This window comes from Podarcis filfolensis, assembly GCF_964270895.1.
Source record: "Podarcis filfolensis genome assembly, chromosome: 8".
In the NCBI taxonomy this organism is placed as follows: Eukaryota; Metazoa; Chordata; class Lepidosauria; order Squamata; family Lacertidae; genus Podarcis; species Podarcis filfolensis.
The window spans coordinates 16,812,676-16,834,798 of record NC_139611.1 but is presented as its reverse complement, the minus strand read 5'-3'; the positions used below and the strand labels follow the sequence as shown (position 1 = coordinate 16,834,798).

Below are 22,123 nucleotides of genomic sequence, written 5' to 3'. Positions count from 1 at the left end.
TGCGGAGGGAAGGTTTGTGGTTACGATGCATTATCTCATTATAATTATTCTAAGCAGTTTTATTATTATTTATTAATATTTAGGAGGCGCAGGAAAATTCACCTTCCAAACCAACCTCTCCAAGCTCTGCCGCAATCCAGAACAGAATCGTGCATGGAGTGTGACGACTTTCAGCTTAATTATTTGGCGGCATGCATTAAGTTTGATTTGCAGTCCCGCTGGTAGCAATGATTTGTATATCTAAGGCCTTCTTGCTGGGGTGAGGGTAGGCAGAATGAAGCCAGATGGGGCAGGGAAGATTATAGCAGCATTTAAACCCCACTCACTTAGGATCAGGAATCGGAGAGCACCAGGGGAGCTCTGCCCACACCCCCTCCTTCCTACCTACCTCTGCAGTTCCCCAAGCTTTCTGTAACTGCAGCAGTTCCTAACTCATCGGGTATGTGTCCTCTGGACATGCTGCGCGTGTGAGCATTGCAGCTCCACTGCAGCAACTGGCGGCCGGCTGCAGAGTGTTCCAGGCCGGCTGGCTCCTCCACTCCACTAGCCAGGGTAGACATTGCAGGTGCAATGTCCTTGTCTTTTCCAAAGAGAGAGAGAGAAGAAAGGTTGGGATGGAAAGGAGCCCATCTCATTAAGCTGTGAAAGCTGCAAGGGATTTAAACCCTGCACAGATCAATATGGAGAGTGGATGCTTCGTGGCAGCCAGGGTTGCAGCCAGCCATTATTTTACTCTGAGCAGACCCATTGAAATGAATGGCATTGCAAACTGCCACGTGATCTTCGGATGAAGGGTGGTATACAAATTTAATAAATGAAATGATAATAATAATAATAATAATAATAATAATAATAATCACCAGTTAACACTAATGTTCTTTACTTGGACTTTGTTATTTTATCCCACATGGAACTGTGCTTATTGTGCATGCCTGTTTTTTGGTTTTGGTTTTTGCCTTTTAATTTTCATCTGTTGTTAAAACTGTTCTCTCTGTTTGTCTTTTTAAAAAAAGAAAGAAAAGAAAAACCTTTACTACCACCACCACCCCAAAAAAGAAAATGAAATAAAAGAATGAATGAGCCTAAGTTAGCAATGTTTGTTAACTTCAGTGGGGCCTATTCTGAGTAGGTCTAGTTCTATATGTAATTGTTTTGTAGGGCTGATTTTACTTTCTGTAATTTTCAGCACCCGCAGCTTAGAAATGTTAATAGTTAAGCAGTATATAAATACCTTAAACAAATACTATACTTGTTTTAATTGTTGTTATATTAGCCAAGGCACAGTCTGATCCCCTCCTTTGGTAATCCTCACAGAACTCTAGCCCAATGGTTGCCATTAATTTGATTTTGAATTGATTTTAGAATGAATTGATTTTAGAATGCATTTCAATTAATTGTGATTTTATGTAAATTGTGTTACTTTTATTGTGGTTAGCCACTCTGAGCCCAGCTTCAGCTGGGGAGGGCGGAATATAAATAAAATTTTATTATTATTATTATTATTAAACACAGCTTTTTATCCTGGCATTTAACCACAGAGCCGTGTGTTTTCAGGGGCCACCTTGATTGCTGTGACTGTAATCTGTTATTAATTCTGAATTTTAAGCTGTCATAATCTGTCCTGGTACCTGCTGGTTGAAGGACAGGTAATGAATTATTATTATTATTATTATTATTATTATTATTATTATTATTATTATTAATGCCCTGTTTCGCAGGTGTGCTTTTGCATTGTTTTTGCAGATTGTGTTGTGAAATCGCTTCAAGACGCTTTGGAGGAAGCAAGCCTTAATTTTTTTTAAAAAACGGCAATATTGTTTTCTGCATTCTGAAGCTTCAATGTTTTCGAAAGAGCAGGGCCTATTGGAATGAATGGACCATGTCTATTCATTCCAATGGGCCCACCAACACTGGATATAGTCCTTACTCTCAAGTAAAGCACTGCACGTGTGTATGGGATTGCAGTGTTGAAGGCCACAACGTTACAAGTGTGGTCTAAAAACAGCAAGATTAAAAATTGCACCTAACCATTGGTCAACACTGCCTTCCAACAAAAAACGCTTTTATAAAAAAAAGTTATTTCCCCCACGCTTTATAAAAAGCCTTACCAACGCAGCCCAACGGATATCTACTCAGAAGTAAGCCCCGTTGAGTTAATTGCTACTTTCTCTTAGGCAAATGCGTGCACAGTATTGAGGAGTGTTGCAGTCTGTTACTTGGCAGCAGAGTTCCCCCCCCCCAAACTCCAAGCGCCTTCCTCCCCACTTGGTTACCAGTTACAGTTTTGGCTGCACTCCTAAGCCTATTTAACTGGGAGTAAACCCCCCTGAACTTAACGGGACTGACTTCCGAGTAGGCATCTAAAATTCTCCCTCCCGCATCACAACTGCCTGCACTTGTGCAACGCGAACCATAAATATTTTCTTTTTTATAAAAAAACAAAAAGCCCTGCTTGTCATTTGGAAGAGGAGGAGCCTTCTTGCCCTTCCAAGGAAACCAGATCAAGAGCGCGCTTCACGTTTGCTGCAAAATTCGCTTTTGGGGGGCTCCACGCCGCCAGTGGGAGGGAGGTGAGTGCCCTGGATCAGCATTGGACCTACAGCAAATTGGGAAGTGGGGGGGGGGGCGGTCCAGATCTGTCAATCAAGTCCACTCCTCTTCCACCCCCATCGCCCGCTAAACAGGTTCCTGGTTGCACCATTGCAAATTGAAAGTGTTGCGTTGCGCCGTTGGGAGAAAAAGGTTCGTTCTGAGCCTGCTGGAGGAAGACCCAGGAGACGAGATTTTAGTTTATTTTTAACTGTTTCTTTGCAAAGGCAAGCAAGGCAGCCGCCTCCAGATCTGGCCTTTCGCCGCACCAGACCAGCTGATCTTGCAGTGGAGCATGGCAAAAAAAAAAAAAAAGGTGCACCGTGGTCAAATCAGGAAGCTTTCTCTCCTCGGCCTGGGTTTGCTTCTAATAAAACTCCTAGCCATTCGATCAAGACAGAGCTGGAATTGCCCGGGTCATTCTACAGGGTCACAGAGCGTCCTGGGAACTGTAGTTCCTTAAGGGTGCTGGCAATTGTAGTCCTGGGAGGTCAGCACCTTTAACAAACTGCAGTTCCCAGGGTTATTTGAGGGGAGGGGAGTTCATGACTGTTAAAAGTGGCATATGACTGCTTTAAACCTGTGGTGTTGGTGTGACCTGAATCAGGGCTGAGGAACATGTGGCTTTACCTCTCTTGCTTTTGCTTTTTTAAAAACTGGCCTACAACTCCCATAATCCTTGACTGTTGCCTACGCTGGCTGGGGCTGATGGGAGATGGAGTCCCAACAGCATACAGATGGCCACAAATTCTCACCTCTGGCCTAGATTAAAAAGAATATAGATTTGGTATGCTGGGTACTAGAACTTTTGCTTTGCATGCAGAAGGTCCCAGGTTCTCTGCAGGTAGGGTTTGGAGAGGCCTTTCCTTTTGTGTGGCGTGTAGAAACCTCTCACTTTTTGCACAACTGCAATTAGGAACGTGGGGGGAAATTTGACTCGGGATGCATTTCAATGGGAACCTACCTAATTTGCAGTTACAGTGAACTGAAACAGCCCTCTGCAGCCAATGAATGTGTCCGCTAGGGGAGAGTGTACATATAAACAAATATATTAGTGAAAGTAGCGTACCAAAAATGCATAAAATTAGGGGAAATTGCCTATGAACTTGTGTACCTTAGGGGAAATTTACAAAAAAAACCAAACCTGCCAATTTTTCATCTTTTAAAAAAAGAATTGCAAACTTATAAGGAAATGTGTAGAAATGAACTATAGTTTGCAAGAAGGAGAAACTGAGAGTCACATCCATCGTTCTGCCCAAGTTTGCATTCACCACCCAGGCATGGCTGACAGAAGCTGCCCCATGAGAGAATGACACCCTTGGTTTGGAAAATGTTCCTTAGTCCTAGTCTGTATTCTGATTACTATCAAATGCCACACCATACATTCAAAGCAGTATCATACCATTTTAAACAGTCACTGGCTTCTCCCAAAGAATCCTGGGAACTGTAGTTTGCAAAGGGTGGATTAGAGACTCCTCTTCCCCTTGCTGAGCTACAGTTCCCAGAGTTCCCTGGGAAGAGGGGTTGATTGTTAAACCACCGTTGCTGCGAATTGCAAGTGGGGAGAGTGTTGTTGTGCTCAGGTCCTGCTTGCAGGCTTCCCATTGGGACCTCCGGTTGGCCACTGGGAGAGCAGGATTCTGGACAGGACAAGCCTCTAGTCTGATCCAGGAGGGCTCTTCTTAGGCTCTTAGTCACCCTATTTTTCTCGGCTAGCTCAAAAAAACAATTGGACCAATTCATGGGGTTAAGACTATCAGTGACTACTAACTACGGTGACTTTCTCCTACTTCCATAGTCCGAGTACCAGATTCTGGGAATCGCAAGTTGGGAGAGTTGCTGTGACACTGAGGTCCTGCTTTCAGGATTCGCACTTGGGGCATCTGGTTGACTGCTGAGAGAACAGGATGGTGGACTAGATGGGCCTTTGTCCTATCCAGCAATCATACTCTTCTTGGACAGTTATGATAAACTGCTGTGAACATGGAGGAGACTCAAGACATCCTATATTTGTTTCAGTGGGTTGAGGTCTTACTTGAGTGCCAGGGAAAGCTTTGTGGGGCTCAAGGCCTCCCATGGGCACCACCTTTGTGCAGAATGGTACATCCCAGCCATGCAAACACACAAACACCCCTCTCCATCCAGGCCAGCAAGAGTCACAGTTCAAGAACAGGCAAAAGCTAGAATGTGCAGGGCTAGTTAAGAACCTCAAAGGTGATACAGAGAGGTTTGGGAAGCCACATTAGGTCCTAAGATTCCCTATCCCTGGGATTTTATTCCACGGAATAATATTCCAAGCAATTCACCCACAAGGCTGCTCCAGTTGCTTTTGCTCACATGATGGTTGAAAATCAGTAGTCCAGTGCTACTCACACACTTCCTTGTTTGATCAATCTGACGTGGAAGCGGTTAAGCAAATTAACAGCTTTCCCTCCCCTCAAATAGTCTGGGTTTATTTGCATGACAACTGGGCACAGATAAAGAAATATTGTTGGGACAGCTAGGTGAATTTTGTGCAATTGGATGGGTGTTGTGTAACTAGGGAGTTTTCTGGTGGGAGGAGGAATATGTTAGAAGCATTTCAAGCTGCTGAATCTGCTCCAAGGAGATGAATGGATCCATCTCTGGTATTGTGGTCTCGTCAGCAAAAGAAAAATGCTCTCGTGCGCGCGCACACACATACACACACACACACTTATCAGGGCATACTTTGCACATTTGTAGATATTAATTTGACACCACAAGCTCAAGTGTGGTTCAAATCACTACTCTCCTCTCTGGCAAGTAAGAATTGGCTTTAGGCAACCAGTCAGGGAAGCTTTTTGAGAGTTGACTCTTTCAAGTTGCAAGGGACTAGTGTAGGTTTACTGTGGACCTTGTACAGAGCTATTTACAAGGCTGGGTTTAGGGCTGCCATCTTCTCCCCATTGAGATCTATAACTTTACATGGTATATTTTATTTGTATACTGCCATTCATCTGAAGACCAAAGGGAGGTTCACAACATAAAAATACAAAATGAGAATACAAACTACATAATAAAAACTGTGTCTTTATAAAGCAACCCAAATTATTTCTTTAAAGCACTTTTGTGTGCCTCTTTAAAACCCTTGTGTATCTTAACCAGCTCAGGACCACAAAACCAGCTCAGACCCTGCAAGCATCACCTGAAACCCATCTTCATGTGCCTCCTCCGTGAGAGGTCCAGGGGGCGGCAACACGAGAACGGGCCTTTTCTGCAGTGGAATGCTCTCCCCAAGGAGTCTCCCCTGACACCTTCATTACAAATCTTTAGGCACCAGACAAAAGCATTCCTCTTCTCCTAGTTCTTTGGCTAATTAAACAGTCTATGGTATTTTAAACTGTGGGGATATTGTTTTTGTACAAACAAATAGCAGTGTAATTAATTAATTAATTAATCAATCAAATCAATCAATCCCATGCACCCTGAGAGGGACAGATGTTAGCCACAGTGAATATAAAACAGGGTGGTGTAAGGAGAGAGGAATGTATGCATTACTATTCCCGCCCGCCCCCCCAGGAATAGGAGGGGTCTAGTTTTACCAGGAAATGTTGGAAGTTGCTTATCTCTAGTCTTTTGTTTACCTTACAGCTGAATACGGCAGCCAGACTGGTTTTGCAGATTCTTTCTCACAAGTTTAGAAGACATAAAGGCAGCAGAACTAGAAAGAAGCTGGTTCCTCAGCAGGTGACTTATTCCACGGCTTAGGTAAGTCTATATGGCAAGATCAGCAAAAGGCAATAAATTGGATTGGCATTTGTTTAGAAGGTAGGGGAGGGTGAGCACAGCTAGTTGTGGGTCTTCTGGTCCTAAACCAGCATGCACCAAACTGGTGCCCTCCAGAAGTTTTGGACTAGAACTCCCATCAGCCCCTGCTATTGGGCTGATGGGAATTGTAGTGCATAACATCTGGCAGGCCCTGTTATAGGTAAAAGGTAAAGGACCCCTGGGTGGTTAAGTCCAGTCAAAGGTGACTATGGGGTACAGTGCTCATCTTGCTTTCAGGCCAAGGGAGCCAGTGTTTGTCCACAGACTGCTTTCCAGGTCATGTGGCCAGCATGACTAAACCGCTTCTGGCACAACGGAACACCGTGACGAAAACCAGAGCACACAGAAATGCCATTTACCTTCCCGTCACAGCAGTACCTATTTATATACTTGCACCGGTGTGCTTTCAAACTGCTGGGTTGGCAGAAGCTGGAACAGAGCAATGGGAGCTCAACTCATTGCATGGATTCGAACCACCAACCTTCTGATCAGCAAGCCCAAGAGGCTTAGCGGTTTAGACCACAGCACCACCCACGTTCCATACCTTACCTGGGTTGTTATATACTGCTACCAAAAAGGGTAAAGGAGCTCACCCCACTTCCCTAAGTTGTAGGATATTTCAGTGTGCCCTGATTAGGGGGATCTGATTCCTTGTAATGAGGTTGAATTGGGGTCGTAAGGGTGCTTTTGTAATAACTAGTTTTATTTACAGATATATTTGTTTTTAAAATCTTAAAATTGCGGCTTACAAAGCCATAATACATGTTGAGGTATTACTGAGAGCTGAATGGAAAATGTGCATTAAAAAAAAACCCAACATATCAAGAGGATGATACATTATTAGGGTTGTTTGCAAAGCTAATCCTACCCAGAGTAAGCACATTGAAAAAAATTCCTCAAACCAGAGCCAGTGTGGTGTAGTGGTTAGAGTATTAGAACTAGAACCTTGGAGACCAGAGTTCAAATCCCCCAATCAACCATAGAGCTCGCTGGATGACCTTGAGCCCATCACTGCTCAACCTAAACTACCTTGCAGGGTTGTTTGGGGGGTTAAATGAGGAAGGGGAGAACCATGTATGCCCCCGTGGAATATCAATGCAAGGAAACAATCACATATGTCCATTAATGTCAGTGAGTCTAGTCTGAATAGGACTGAGTTGGCTACTACAATCCTTAAAGTTTAATTTTATATTGATAGCCCAGTTGGTTCGAGCGTGATGCTGATAATGCCAAGATTGCAGGTTTGATCCCCAAACGGGACAGCTGCGTATCCCTGCATCGCAGGGGTTGGACTAGAAGATCCTCAGGGTCCCTTCCGATTCTATGAATGGACATGGACAGTTATTTTTTAACTGATTGTATGTATGTATGTATGTATGTATGTATGTATGTATGTATTTCGGGGGTGACATTAGGCAAACTTGATTCAACTTCTGACTTTTACTGATAACTTTTATTTTATGTAGACCGCTTAGAGATTTTTATATGATCAAGTGGCATGCAAATTTCTTTTAGGTAAATGAAAGGAAATGATCATAGCTTTTAAAACTTTCCTTCCAGCTCTCTGTGTTTCCCAAGATGCTTTTCAGAGCCATCTTCTCCCTCATCTTCCTCTGGGGAGTCCTCCCTTCTGAGACCAGAGAGTCCCGTGGCCACATCTCTGTGGTCCTCCTGGGTGCCACAGGAGACCTTGCCAATAAGTACTTGTGGCAAGGACTCTTCCAGCTGTACCTGGACGAGGTGAGCCACGGGCATTCCTTCACATTCCATGGGGCTGCTCAGACAGAGCCTGAGCGAGGGCGGAGGCTGGTCTTTGAACGGCTGAAGAGGCTGGCCTGTCCCTCAGACGTACCCCCAAACAGGTGTGCTGTGTTGAAGGACCAGTTCATCAGACTGACAGATTATCACCAGCTCAAGACAGCAGAGGACTACGCCACCCTAAACCGGCAGATTACGACCACGCTCAGTCAGGAAGGCATGGAAGAAGCGGGCAGGATATTTTACTTCTCCGTGCCGCCGTTTGCCTACGCAGAGATTGCCCGCCACATCAACAGCAGCTGCAGGCCACCGCCAGGGCTGTGGCTACGGGTGGTGCTGGAGAAGCCTTTTGGCCATGATCTCAGGTCAGCCCAGGAGTTGGCTGATGAGCTAAGGACTTTCTTCAGGGAAGAGGAGATATTCAGGGTGGACCATTACCTTGGCAAACAGGTCAGTCTCCTTGTGAAAGCTGGAGGGGATATAACTTGGTAAACATGGGAAACTGCTTCCTGAGTCAAGCCATTGGTCCATCTAGATCAGTATTGCCTACACAGACTGGCAGCAGAGTTTTGGACAGGGTTCTCTCCCAGCCCTACCTGGAAGCACTTGGAATAGAACCTGGGACCGTCTGTGTATAAGACAGATGCCCTACCACTGAGCTACAGCTCTTCCTGTAAGGCATAGGAACATAAGAAGCTGCCTTATCCCAAATTAGACTATCTAGCTCAGTACTGGCCACACTGACTGGGAGCAGCTTTCCAGGATTTCAGATGGGGACATTCTCAGCCTTACCTGGAGATGCCAGGGGTTGAACCTTAGACCTTCTACTTGCAAAGTAGATGTTCTAAAACAGACTTTCTTAACTTCATCTTCTGGAAAACATGCCCAGGGTGGAAGGGGCAGGTGAGCAGAGGCTGGCAACATCCCCCCCTGCAAAAAAACAAGAATGAATCAACATGTGCAATAGCACAAAGTGGTCAAATTCCTCAAAAGTACTGGATTTGTAAATAAAACAATAAAGCAGGGGTAGTCAATGTGGTGCCCTCCATATGTCATTGTACTCCCATCGTCCTTTACCTTTGGCCTTGCTGGTCAGGGCTGATGGGAGTTGGAATCCAACACCTGGAGAGCCACAAATTCCCCATCCCCTGGGCTAAGGTGGGCTTCAGTTCCATGCATCCATGGCTACTAACCCTGGGGTAGGGTAGTAGCCCCAGGGGTACCTGGCTGGCCACTGTGAGAACAGGATGCTGGACTGCATGGGACACTGGCCTCACCCAGCTGGGCTCTTCTTATGTTCTTATGCGTTCGTGATGAAATAAAGCTGTAGACCAGTGCTCCCAATGTCTGTGGTGGAATTACCTGGGGGGTTCTAAGAGGCAAAAGGGAAGCACTGAGGCACTGGAGGTGTAAATGACTCTCAGACTTTGAAAAGCTGGTGCCATTCGTTTTGTTGAATTAATGAAACAAAATAGTTTTACCTGGGTTTTGAGCAAATGCGCAATTAATCATTGCTGTTTTGAATTTTATTGCGCCGTTATCTTCCTTAGAGGGTTGCGCAAACTGCTATGCTGAATATTGTTTTTTATAGAGTAGGGTAGGGGGCACTGGAGATTAGTTTTTATTTTAACTCCCCAAGGGGGAGGTCGCCTGAAAAAGTTTGCTGCTGTAGATGAAGGCGTTTCCCCACCCAAGTAATAATGGCCCGTTATTTTATTAGCTCCCACCACTGCTGTAAACTGGCCACACCAGCAAAGCTGTATCCACCTGATTTCCCAACCAAGGTCAGAAACCTCAATTTCGCTGAGTCATCAACCCCCACCGACCGCCCTCCACACTCTCGCTAACGGAGAGTCAGCCAAGCGCCAGATTTTCCAAACGAGGCTTTTAATTTGATAAGGAATGTGGAGCACGCACAATTCTCCTTTACGTTTGCTTGTTTGTTTTTTGATCAGGCAGCTTTACAAGGGGGCAAAGTCTTTAGCTCCAAGGCAGTAACAAAATGGGCGGTGGGAGGGGGGGGATATGTCACTGTGGCGCCAGTGAATGATGAGGGTTTTTTATTCCTTGGATCAGGAAGCAGATTCTGGATAGTGGTAATCAGGTATTTGTTATTGTCACGCAGGCTAGTATTAATGCAGTTAAACCCCTAAATTTGAAACGTGGTATCAGCATTTTTCTAATTTTATTCCCAATTATAAATTTTATTTATATATCTTTGTCCTGCAAGCACATAGCCTTATTATGAGGCTGCGTTCATACCATATATCTAAAAAGTATCAACCCCCCCCCAAAGAATCTTGGGAACTGTCTGTTAAGGGTTCTGGGAATTGTAGTTCTGTGAGATGTAAACTACAGTTCCCATAATTCTTTGAGGGGGTGGAATGCGATTTAAATGTCTCGTGTGTATGCAGCCCAAGTTTCACACAAAGATCATTAATAATAATAATAATAATAATAATAATAATAATAATAATTTATTATTTATACCCCGCCCATCTGGCTGGGCCTCCCCAGCCACTCTGGGCGGCTTCCATAGAAACCAAAAATACAGTAAAATATCACACGTTAAAAACTTCCCTGAACAGGGCTGCCTTCAGATGTCTTCTGAATGTCAGGTAGTTGTCTATCTCTTTGACATCTGCTGGAAGGGCGTTCCACAGGGCGGGCGCCACTACCGAGAAGGCCCTCTGCCTGGTTCCCTGTAGCTTTGCTTCTCGCAATGAGGGAACCGCCAGAAGGCCCTCGGCGCTGGACCTCAGCGTCCGGGCAGAACGATGGGGGTGGAGACGCTCCTTCAGATATACTGGACCAAGGCCGTTTAGGGCTTTAAAGGTCAGCACCAACACTTTGAATTGTGCTCGGAAACGTACTGGGAGCCAATGTAAGATACACATTAAGGTGTATCTTAACCTTTCACGTGTCAACCATGTTCCACACAAACAGATAATACCATACAGGCCTTTTGTTTTGTTCTCCTAGCCAGCCATCCAAACCATAGGCCAACCTGGCAGTGGCTCCTTAGCGTTTCAGGCCACAGGCATTCCCATAAATTGAATGTATGTCTGAATTAATAATCCTCACAGAAGTAGTCCATCTGTGTCTGGACTGGACTGCAGGGGGGACTTTCCAGGCAAACATACAGCATTTTGCCTCATAGCGGTCACATCTTTTTGTGCTGATTTTTCCTTTCCCAAAAAGGGGCTGTGCGAATGTTACGTGACCAGCACGTGGCAAAATGCAGTATTCTCTCCACACAGATATCTAACATGTTGAGGAGAGCCAAGCTCCTGACATGCTAGCTTTCTACGTGGGGGGAGGCTCCTCCCACCCCACCTACATCACTCTGTGGGAGCATTTGTGTAGCCCTCCAGTTGCAGTCTGAACTGGTATAGTCCCAACACGGGTTGACTGCCTTTTTTTGAGGCCTCGTCCACACCATACATTTAAAGCACTATTATGCCACTTTAAACTGTCATGGCTTCCCCACAAAGAATCCTGGGAACTGTGGCTTGTTAAGGGTGCTGAGAGGAGGCCTCTTTCCCCACGTCACGTAGCTACGCTTCCCAGAATGGTTTAACAACCAGTCCTTCTTCCTAGGAAACTGGGGATTTTAGTTCTGTGAGGGGAATGGTCTCCTTTCAGTACCTTAAATACTACAATTCCTAGGATTCCCTGAGGGAAGCCAGGACTGTTTCGAACAGCATCTATGGAGCCAAGGCCTCCATCAGTTGAGGAAGAAATGCACCCTGGATGTCTGAGAAGGGCCTTGAGGTGTCCATTTTGAAAGGCCCTGAGGCCATGAGCTGTGCTTTCGGTTTTTAAGAAAGAGATATCCCCCTGCTTAAAAAGAAACCCTCCAACCAGAGCCATACAGTGGTACCTCGGGTTACATACGCTTCAGGTTACATACACTTCAGATTACAGACTCCGCTAACCCAGAAATATTACCTCAGGTTAAGAACTTTGCTTCAGGATGAGAACAGAAATCGTATAGCGGCGGTGCGGCGGCAGCAGGAGGCCCCATTAGCTAAAGTGGTGCTTCAGGTTAAGAACAGTTTCAGGTTAAGAACAGACCTCCAGAACGAATTAAGTTCTTAACTTGAGGTACCACTGTATTGCATTAGAAATGTGAATATTGGCCTTTGAATATTTACCTCAGCAACTCCAACCCCCCTGGGGAGGCAGGGGGTTAGATCTTCACAGCATCTGTCTGATTCAGCCACTTTTGAGCCCACAGGGAATTCAAAAGTGTGTGGTGTATGTACATTTTTATTTATTTTTTGCAGGTAAAGGCTTTTTCAGATGAAACCTTCAGAGTTTTGTCCGTTTGCCAATTTTCTCTCCGCCCCCCCTACTACATTCCAGCACCTTGATTTCCTCTCCCCCTCAAAATCCAAATTAAATGTTAGGTAAAGTTATATACTATTGGAAGGGTCGTGACTTAAAATCTCTACCAGCATTCCTCCCGCCAAAGTAAAAATAAAATCTAAATACAACTTTGAATTAATTTTGGGTGTTTGGGGGGGGGCAAGTACCTCTCCACCCCCCAAAAATAAAATATTTCAGTTCAACCAATGTTTGGCTATGGGAGGGCAACAGTGCATTAAAATGTTAACTTGTTTTTTGTTGGTTGACTAAAATATCAGGACCCCCCCCATGCTGAATCAGATATTAAGGGGCAACACACACACGTATGATGAAATACGTTTGGGTATTTTTAGCTTAGAAAAATTGTTAAGGACACAGTAGAGGTTTATAAGAATGTAAGATGCAAAAAACGATGCCTGGTGCAGAGAAAATGGGGAGAGAGGTTTTTCTCCTCCTCTCTCATCGTCCTATAATTTGGGGCCATCCAGTGAAGGTGAATTTTGGGATATTCAAGACAAACGAAAGAAAGGACTTTCTTCATGCAGCACATCGTTTAAACTATTATTTGAAATTATTACCTGTTCATTTTATTCTTTGCGTATATCTCTAACCTTTTCCTCCAAGGAGCTCAAGGTGATATACGTGGCTCTCCCCCTGCTCCTCATTTAGTCCTTACACCAACCCTGTGAGGTAGGCTGAGAGGCAGTGACTGGCCCAAGGTCACACCCAGTGAGCTTCGTGGCCAAGTGTGAGGATTTGAACCCTGGTCTTCCAGGTCCTAGTCTGACACTCTCAACTACTAAAGCCCACTGGCTCTCGGTGTGGAATTTCCCATGGTGTGGAAGTTCCCGTCATCTCCGTAGTTGTCGCAGTAATTTATTTATATTCTGTGCCAAGTCCCCAGAAGCAATTAAACATTTATCCCTCTGCTTTTGATTTTTTTAAAAAAATCTCTTCTGTCTTCCCCTGCCCTTCCTGCCCTTTCATCTCAATTATTTCCTCCCCAAAGGCTGTGGCTCACATCTTACCATTCCGAGACCAGAACCGACACCATTTGGATCCGATCTGGAACCGGCATCACATTGAAAGGGTGGAAATTGTCCTGAAGGAGACAGTGGATGTGAAGAGTACGTGAGTCTTGATTTGAAGTCCGCTGGAGGGGTAGCTGTTACATTCACACATTTTAATAAAACAGGCCCCTCTCTGAATCCTGGGAACTATATGTTTGCCCATGACAAAGCTACAGTTCCCAACACCTTCAACAAACTAAAGTTCCCAGAATCCTTTGGCAGAAGCCGTGTACTTTAAATGTGTTGTGTGGAGACACTTTTATACCACTTTTCGTGGCTTCTCCCAAAGAATCCTGTGAACTGCAATTTGTTCAAGATTCTAGGAGTTGTTAGGAGACGCCTCACAGAGCTATAGTTCCCAGCACCCTTAAAAAACCAAAACCCTACAGTTGCCAGGATGCTTTGGTGCTTTAAATATCTGATGCAGATATGACCATGGGAAAGGGGACCCTTTGCAGATCTGGAATGTGTCTTCTTTTTTACAAAAAATGATTTTTATTAATAATTTCAATATAACAAATTATCATAACATATCATCATCATCAATCCCCCCCATTTCCCCCTTCAAATATTTAGGGATATGGTTAACATCAAGAAACAAAAATATCTACAAAGATAATTATGAAAAAGTGTGGTTTGAGATAAAAAGAAATTTAGAAATATGGAGCAGAATGAATCCCTCCTTGCTAGGAAAATAGCAGCGGTAAAAATGAATGTTTTGCCAAAAATACTATTTCTTTTCCGGTCAGTCCCAGTAATGGTGAAAGATGATTGCCTCAAAAGATGGCAGAAGGAAATTTCTAAGTTTATCGGGGGGGGGGGGGGGAGGCCAAGCATAAAGCACAAGATACTCACAGACACAAAAGAAGTACCAATGTATTTTGAATTACCCGATATGTACATCACCTCAAGACAGTGGTTTCATCCCCACAGCAACCCTGTGAGGTAGGCTAGTCTGAGAGACTGAGGAGGCCAAGGTCACCCAGTGAGTTTCATTGCAGGATTTGAACCCTCATGTCCCAGGTCCTAGGGCAGCGCTCTAACCACCATGGAAAACTGGCTCTCACGTGGGAATTGCCTTGAGACGGTGGGGGTTTAGGGGGAAATTAATACATGGCTGGTGCTGATAATAAATAATAATAATAATTGTGTTCATGCCCAATGCACAAGTCGCCTGAGTCGGTATAATGTGGTTTTCCCTGGGCTGCAAATCAATCCTCATTGAATGAAGCCCCCCCCCCACCTTCCATGCTAGTATTATTGAGGAGTGGGGAAGGCTGCAGGGCTTCACCCACCCCGGAAGCTGGCTGTGGTCCTGTTCCTTGCGACCCCATTCTCAGCTCCGTCAGGACAAGTCAGGCCTCACGTCCCCATGAACTCAAGGACACAGCTGTGCTCAATTTCCCTGCAGTGGCTGCTGCATTACTTCCGCAGCGCCGGTTGCACCTGCCGCCTGCCTCCGTTCTGGGGACAGCCGCTTGGCCACCCTTCGCTCCCTGCAGCGGGGGTGCCGTGCCAGTTAGCCATTGCCTTATTAAAAAAAAAATAGTTGAGTGATTTTTCTTTTCTTTTTAAAGTTGTTGTGGTTTGGCAAACTCCCGTTTGCTCCCTGCATCCTGGTTGAGAAAAAAAAGGGGATAGTCGCCGGCTGAGACCTACTCAGTATGAACAGACCTGAGCGAGCCGTGGCAGTTGATTTCAGTGGGTCTACTCTTGAGTAGGTTAGCATTGGCTTTAACCCAATGCCATCAGGCTGTCTCCTTATTTCTCTCCCCCTTGCAAGACTTCCAAGGGGTGATCTTTCATTTGCTGACAGCCCACTGCCACCAGCCCCCACCCCCATCCCAAATGCTCAAGTGATGCCTGCATTGCCCAGGTCCTGTGCCAAAATGTGTGTGCAGCATTGATTACGCTAATGAATGTGCGCCGGGTTGGAAGGAGATGGGGTGTTCTCGGTTCCAAAGTTTTTAAGAGGGTAGAGAGTCGCACTGTCATCTGCAGAGAGATCGTCTGCATCTGAGCACCAAGGAGAAATGAGGGTGGGGGTTCTCCTAGAGATAAATTGCCTTTCTTTCCTCCCACTTCTTCCCCCCCCCCCCAACATATGCATCACACCTGATCACCAGGTGTTGTTGTGTACTGGTTGTCCACTCAGTTTTAATCAGAGTAGACTCATTGAAATGAACAGCTATGTCTGTTAACATCAATGGATTTACTCTGCGTTAAGTTGAATGGCTCCTACTTCCTACATTTGAAGCACAACCACACACTGAGTCCTGGGAGCCGTAGTTTTAAAATGCTGGGAATTGTAGCTCTGTAATGGGTAAACTACAGTTCCCAGAATTCTTTGGAGGAGTAGTGTTTTAAAGGGATGGTGCATGTGTGCAGCCTAAGATATGAGCCAGCCAGGGCTGTTGAAAGGAAGGCCTGCATCTAACCCTTTTCTGTAACCTCTCAAGGGCACTGCAGTATGAGGCTGAGCAGGACCTCTCGCTCCTTCCAGCCAGTCTGACATTTAAATTTTATTTCAATTTATTCTTGTTCCGTTTCATTTCTGCTTGGCTCTTCCTCCCGAGGAGCTCAGTAGCAGCCCACGGGTGAACAGGGCTCTTGCCTGTGTTTTGCAAACATGCACAGCAGAAGCTTAAAACTTCTTAGGTTCTCAGCTGGAGTAGGGAAATTTTGGCTGCATAAACAATATATATTTAAAGAACGCTCCCCCACAATAGAATCCTGGGAACTGTAGTTAAGTCCTCAGTGAGCTACAGTTCCTAACACCCTTAACAATCTATAGTTCCCAGGATTATTTTGAGGGGCGTGTGCTTTGAATGTATGGCATTTCCACAGCCACTGTTACAGTAACACATTCATGACTTAGTTTTTCTAAAAAAGGATTGGATAAATTCATGGGGGATGGGTTTGTGAACATAGTATAGTGGGTTGAATGTTGGACTAAGACATGGAAGAATAGGGTTTGACTCCCCACACAACCATAAAGCTCACTGGGTAATAATAATAATAATAATAATAATAATAATAATAATAATAATAATTAATATAGTCATGATGGCCATGTTAAGAGGCAGCCAATCTCCTAAATTCTTAGCTGCTCAGGAAACTTTAATTGTTGGGCAGCATAGGAATATTGGAAGGTATTCAAGTAAGTTTTACTCAGAGAAGACACACTGAAATTAGTGGGCCTAACTTGGTCATGTTTGTTGATTTGAGTGGGCCTCCTCTGACCAAAACTTAGCTGAATTTTGGATTCAATTTTTGAATCAATGGATTGTCTCCAATGTTAGTCCTACTCTGAGTAGGCCCATTGACATTAATGGGCATGATTAATGGGTCCATTAATTTCTATAGTTCTACAAACTGTTGCTATTGTTATTATAAATCTCATTTATGAATCGCTTCCACTGTGGCATCTCAAAGCAATTTAAAATATAATAGCATGTGTACATCAGTCGCTTGTATGAAAAGAGTTAACAACAATTGTATATCTAAAAACAATGAGCAAAGCAATTATAAATACAAAAACAGTTTAAAACAGCAACTCGTAATAAAATCAGTTCAAATCCGAGACAGATACCCACTGGGGTAAAGATTTTTGAAGTCATAGATCCATCTAGCTCAGTATTGTCTACACTAGGCTTCCTCAACCTCGGCTCTCCAGATGTTTTGAGACTACAATTCCCATCATCCCTGACCACTGGTCCTGCTAGCTAGGGATCATGGGAGTTGTAGGCCAACAACATCTGGAGGGCCGAGGTTGAGGAAGCCTGGTCTACACAGAGTAATATAATCCGAGGCATCATTGTATCCAAGGAGGGCCTATTGAGTTGAGATTCCTGCATTGCAGGGGGTTGAACTACCAGGGATTGAACCTGGGATCTTCTGCATGGAAAGCAGAAGTTCTGCCACTGAGATACAGCCCTTCCCATAAATAAACCAGTGGGTTGCCAAGCTTCTCTCGCTATTTGGGCATCATTTGTGTGTTGTTGTTACTGTTGTTCCCACCCCCGGTGCTCAGATCGCACTGGCTTCTACGAAAAATACGGGGTTATCCGCGACATCCATCAGAACCACCTCACTGAGATCTTAATGTTCCTCGCCATGGAGCTCCCAGCAAATATCAGCAGTTCCGAAGACGTCATCCGGAGCAAGTTGCAGGCTTTCACGTCGCTCCAGAGCCCAGAGATAACCAGCACCGTCATTGGCCAGTACATGGCATACAACAGCCACGTGAGGGAGGAGCTTCAGAAGGGGCAGGACTACTTCAGCAGGACTCCAACCTTCGCAGGTAAGTCCAGTGGGGGTAAGCGTGGCCAAGTGCAAAAGTCGGAAAACACCTTCCCTGGGTGCAAAAGAGGACGGGGCTCTGGCACTTTTAATAGCTGCTTGCCTGTTAAGCGGCACTTGGTGGAATTCCCTGTTAAAGGTGCACGAGCCCTTCTCCACCCGCCCAGTAATTTTTGTATCTAAAATAAAAGATATAAAAAAATAATTATCAATTAACAGCAACAACCCCACCCCCTAACAAAAGCCCCTGGGCCTAAACTATATGCCAGTCCAAGAGTCTGTTCAGCAGCCTCAGCTTTTGTAGCTGGAGTCAGTCAGGCCGGTTGGGGAAAGCCCACTGAGTCAGGGAGCAGGTCTTCCAGGACCCACAACCAAGACAGTTGCGACATAAGAATAATAACAACTCTTCTGCATCTTTTGTTTCAGGTGTGCTGGTTCACCTGGACAACCTCCGCTGGGAAGGGGTCCCTTTCATCCTCGCCTCCGGGAAAGTCCTGGATGAACGGGTCAGCTATGTACGCATCCTCTTCAGGAACCGGGCCTACTGCACCCAGAACGAAACGATGTGGGACCCCGAGAGCAGCCAGTGCAAGCCCAGGCAGATCATCTTCCACATCGGGCAGGGAGAGCTGAACTCGCCCGCCATCCTGGTCAGCCGCAACCTCTTCAAGCCCACCATGCCAGACAGCGGCTGGAAGGAAGTCCGCGACCGCCCCCAGCTGCGCATCTTCGGACAGCCCCTCTCTGATTACTACGTCTACATCCCCGTAGCGGAGAGGGACGCCTACTCAGTCCTGATCTCCAGGATCTACTCTGGCAAGAAAGAGTCCTTCATCACTGTGGAGAACCTGCTGGCATCCTGGGCGTTTTGGACGCCACTACTGGACGGGTTGTCTAGCCAGGTCCCGCGTTTGTACCCAGGGGGGCGGGAGAACGAGCAGCTCCTGGATTTTGAGATGGTGGGCAGGGAAGTGTCCTTCGTGGCAAAAGAGACCATTGAACTGATGGACGCAAGGGACAAACAAACCCCGGACAATTACAAGACTATCCAGTCCAGGTTTCGGCAAAGCCAGCTGATCACCGCTTGGTCGGAGGAACTGATCAATCGGTTGGCATCGGACATCGAAGCGACGGCGGCAAGTGCCGTCCAGAGGTCCGGGGAGTTCCACATGGCGCTCTCGGGCGGGTCGAGCCCCCTGGCTTTATTCCGGCAGCTGGCTACGCGTCACTACGGTTTCCCATGGAGGCAGACCCACCTGTGGCTGGTGGATGAGCGCTGCGTCCCTCTTACTGACCTGGAGTCCAATTTCGGCACCCTGCATGAGCAGCTGCTCCGCCACGTCCGAGTCCCCTACTTCAACATCCACCCCATGCCGGTGCACCTCAACCGGAGGCTCTGCGTGGAAGAGGACAAGGGCCCCGAGCTGTACGCCAACGAGATCGCCGCCCTGGTGACCAACTCCAGCTTTGACCTGGTGCTGCTGGGGGTGGGTGCCGATGGGCACACGGCCTCGCTCTTCCCGCACTCACCCGTGGGCCTCGAGGGGAGCCAGGGTGTGGTCTTCACCGAGAGCCCAGTCAAGCCGCACCAGCGCATGACCCTCACCTTGCCGCTCATCAACAAGGCCAAGCGGGTGTCGGTGCTGGTGATGGGGAAGGGCAAGCATGACATTGTGACAGTAGTCAGCAGGGTGGGGCACGAACCCAAGAAATGGCCCGTCTCCGGAGTCAGCCCCAGCTCTGGCCAGATAGCATGGTACGTGGACTATGAGGCACTGCTTGGATGATGCCCCGGTAGTTCTGCCTTCACCTCCTCCCCCTCCCCCTTTGCCTGTCTTGGCATTCAGGATATCGGGCAGCTGTTGCAGCTGTCTTCAGGAAAATTCTTCTGTCTGGTGGCAGGGAGTTCCACTGGCTGTTAATGAGACTGTATTTTTATTTTTGTTTAAAGAAAGATCTGCAGACCAAGGCCTGTCTGATAACCTGCTACTTCTGACAACAGCTGGCCTTATTTCACCATTGGCCCGCAAACTTAAAAGCAGGATGTGACAAGCCCTTCAGGTATGTCCCTGATGTGCTACACTGCCACCGTGCGCAGAGGATCCATTTAGACATCATGGCTCATAGCCCTTGATCAACCCATTCTACCCTGTGGGATTTGTCTAATCCTGTTTTGTTTGGGATTTTTAAAACTGTCTGTGCTGATGCCTGTTCCCACATCTTGGGGCTGTGAGTTCCGTCGGTTAACGATTGGGACCTGTGAGCTTATGAGTGGTGGCTTTAAGAGCCGAGATGTCCTCCTGGCTCTTTCTTCTACCATGCTCAAGTCTCTTCACTGCTGTGTGCCTCACTTTCCCCTCTCCTCTAGAGGAAAGGGAGGGGGGTCTCACAAATGCCCTAAAACATCTACAGTGGAAATCTTTGTTTAAATAGCCCTTTGGAAATTTGTAGGTTTTGGCTCCTAGTAAATGGCTCCACGGTGCATCTCTCCATATATAGATATAAATATATAAAAGATAGTGTGTGTATGTATGTGCGCGCGCACACACGTGCACAAATACACACGCACTGTGCTGGTATACAAACATACCCACAACTCCTCTTCTGAATAATTCATGCAAAGGGAGCCGATATGCAAATTCATGAACTTCTGCACAACCTGAGATCTCACTTTGCACTGAGCAAATTCATGAACTTTTGCACAACCTGAGATCTCACTTTGCTGAGCAAGTCCTCCTGCAGAGTATTAAAACACCAGCCGTCCCAAAAACCTTGTTTCCTCCTGTGAAAGCTGGATTGCAGCCTGATCCAGGGAGGAGGAAAGCTTTCCTACGCCTGATAATTTCAGTGTCCTTAGGTGAGCCTAGCTCAGTGCTGCATTGAGGTGCTAGCCTAGGGGATTTTCTCATCTTTGCAGGGTGGTGGATGTCAAAGCCAGCTCCTAGCATCGAAGCGGAATGGCAAAAAAAGGAAATACGACTAGATTCTGCCACAAGGTGGTGCTGTTACATGAGTTTTCCACTTTTTCTTGTTAAGAGTTTCTTTTAAACTAGGCTTTAAAAAAATAGTGGCTTTCGAAGTCTCTTTTGTGTTCCTACTGATTTTCCCATAAAATGTGGCATAGGACTGCATGAACGCAAATCGCAGCCACACCATACATTCCTACATTGCAGGGGTTGTACTAGATGACCCTCAGAGTCCCCTCTAGCTCTGCAACTCTATGATTTACACAGCACACGGTCCCTCTAAAATCCTGGGAATGCTAGCTTACATATCAGAACTACAATTCCCAGCACCTTTAACAAATGGTAGTACCCAGGATTTTTGAGGAGAAGCCATGGAATCATAGAGTTGGAAGGGATTCCAAGAGTCACGTAGCCCAATGCTTTGCAAGGCAGGAATCTCAATATGTGGCCCCCAATCCAATCTGAAACCATACCAGCTTTGCAAATGTGCTGCAGTTTTATTGCTGAACCACTAGGAATTGTGCATAAGAAATGTGGTGTGGATGCGACCTGAATTTCATTGCCTAGAGCTGGGGGGGGGGGACCTGTGCCCTCTCCCATTGTTGGGAGTACATCTCCCATCATTGGCTGTTTTTAGAGTACGCAAAAGCAACCACTGTCCACTCTCAGTGGAGCCCGTGTTCCCTCCCTTTCTTCAGGAGTCTGGTTGAAAAAGAGGCAGACTCAGAGCAGCAGCTCATACAGAGATGCGACAGGCAGCCCCCCTTGTAAGCCCCTCTCTGTGGTGGCAGTGATGGGATAAAGCAATTCCACCATGGCAGGTGTACCTACCTACACAGGCTGGCCTTTTTTCTCTCCCCCAGAGCAGTATATCATACAGAGATGCAGCAGGAAACCTCCTCTGAAGCCACCTGCTCTGGGATTACTCTTTGATTAATTCAGTTTTTCCACATCAAAGTTTGGGAATTACTGCTTTAGTATAAGAGATGTGTCTTCTATAAATGCTATCAAGCTCTGCGGGGATTTGAACAGAGCTCTTCAGATTTCCTGCAGCTGCGGCTTTGACTACTACTGCTGTATTTAAACATTTATGGGGTAGGAATGCCCTCTACAATTGCTTAAATGACACAATTTTTACTACGTCTCATTTAAAAAGTTGTTTTTGTAAGTGAACACTGGAAATAAAACTTTTTAAATTTTATAAATGATTTTTTTTTAGAAATAAAAGTCTCACCCTTGCAATAAGTAGAGAAAAATGTTTTAAATGTCATTATATTT

The 22,123-nt window shown here is 45.9% G+C and overlaps 1 protein-coding gene across 3 annotated transcripts; it reads left to right on the top strand.

The window, feature by feature from the left end:
* The first annotated feature begins 2,441 nt into the window (after positions 1–2,441).
* On the top strand, positions 2,442–22,101 carry H6PD (hexose-6-phosphate dehydrogenase/glucose 1-dehydrogenase). 3 transcript variants are annotated; one of them, XM_083628629.1, is made up of 6 exons: positions 2,442–2,570; positions 6,202–6,318; positions 7,939–8,586; positions 13,517–13,634; positions 17,611–17,880; positions 18,306–22,101. In XM_083628629.1, the coding sequence occupies exons 3-6, from the start codon at positions 7,957–7,959 to the stop codon at positions 19,664–19,666; spliced, it is 2,379 nt and encodes a 792-aa protein (XP_083484755.1). In that variant the 5' UTR covers positions 2,442–2,570; positions 6,202–6,318; positions 7,939–7,956; the 3' UTR covers positions 19,667–22,101. The 3 variants fall into 3 exon arrangements, with proteins under 3 accessions (XP_083484755.1, XP_083484757.1, XP_083484756.1); XM_083628630.1 differs by having other exon boundaries at positions 2,467–2,742; XM_083628631.1 differs by lacking the exon at positions 6,202–6,318 and having other exon boundaries at positions 2,457–2,570.
* Positions 22,102–22,123: the final 22 nt, after the last annotated feature.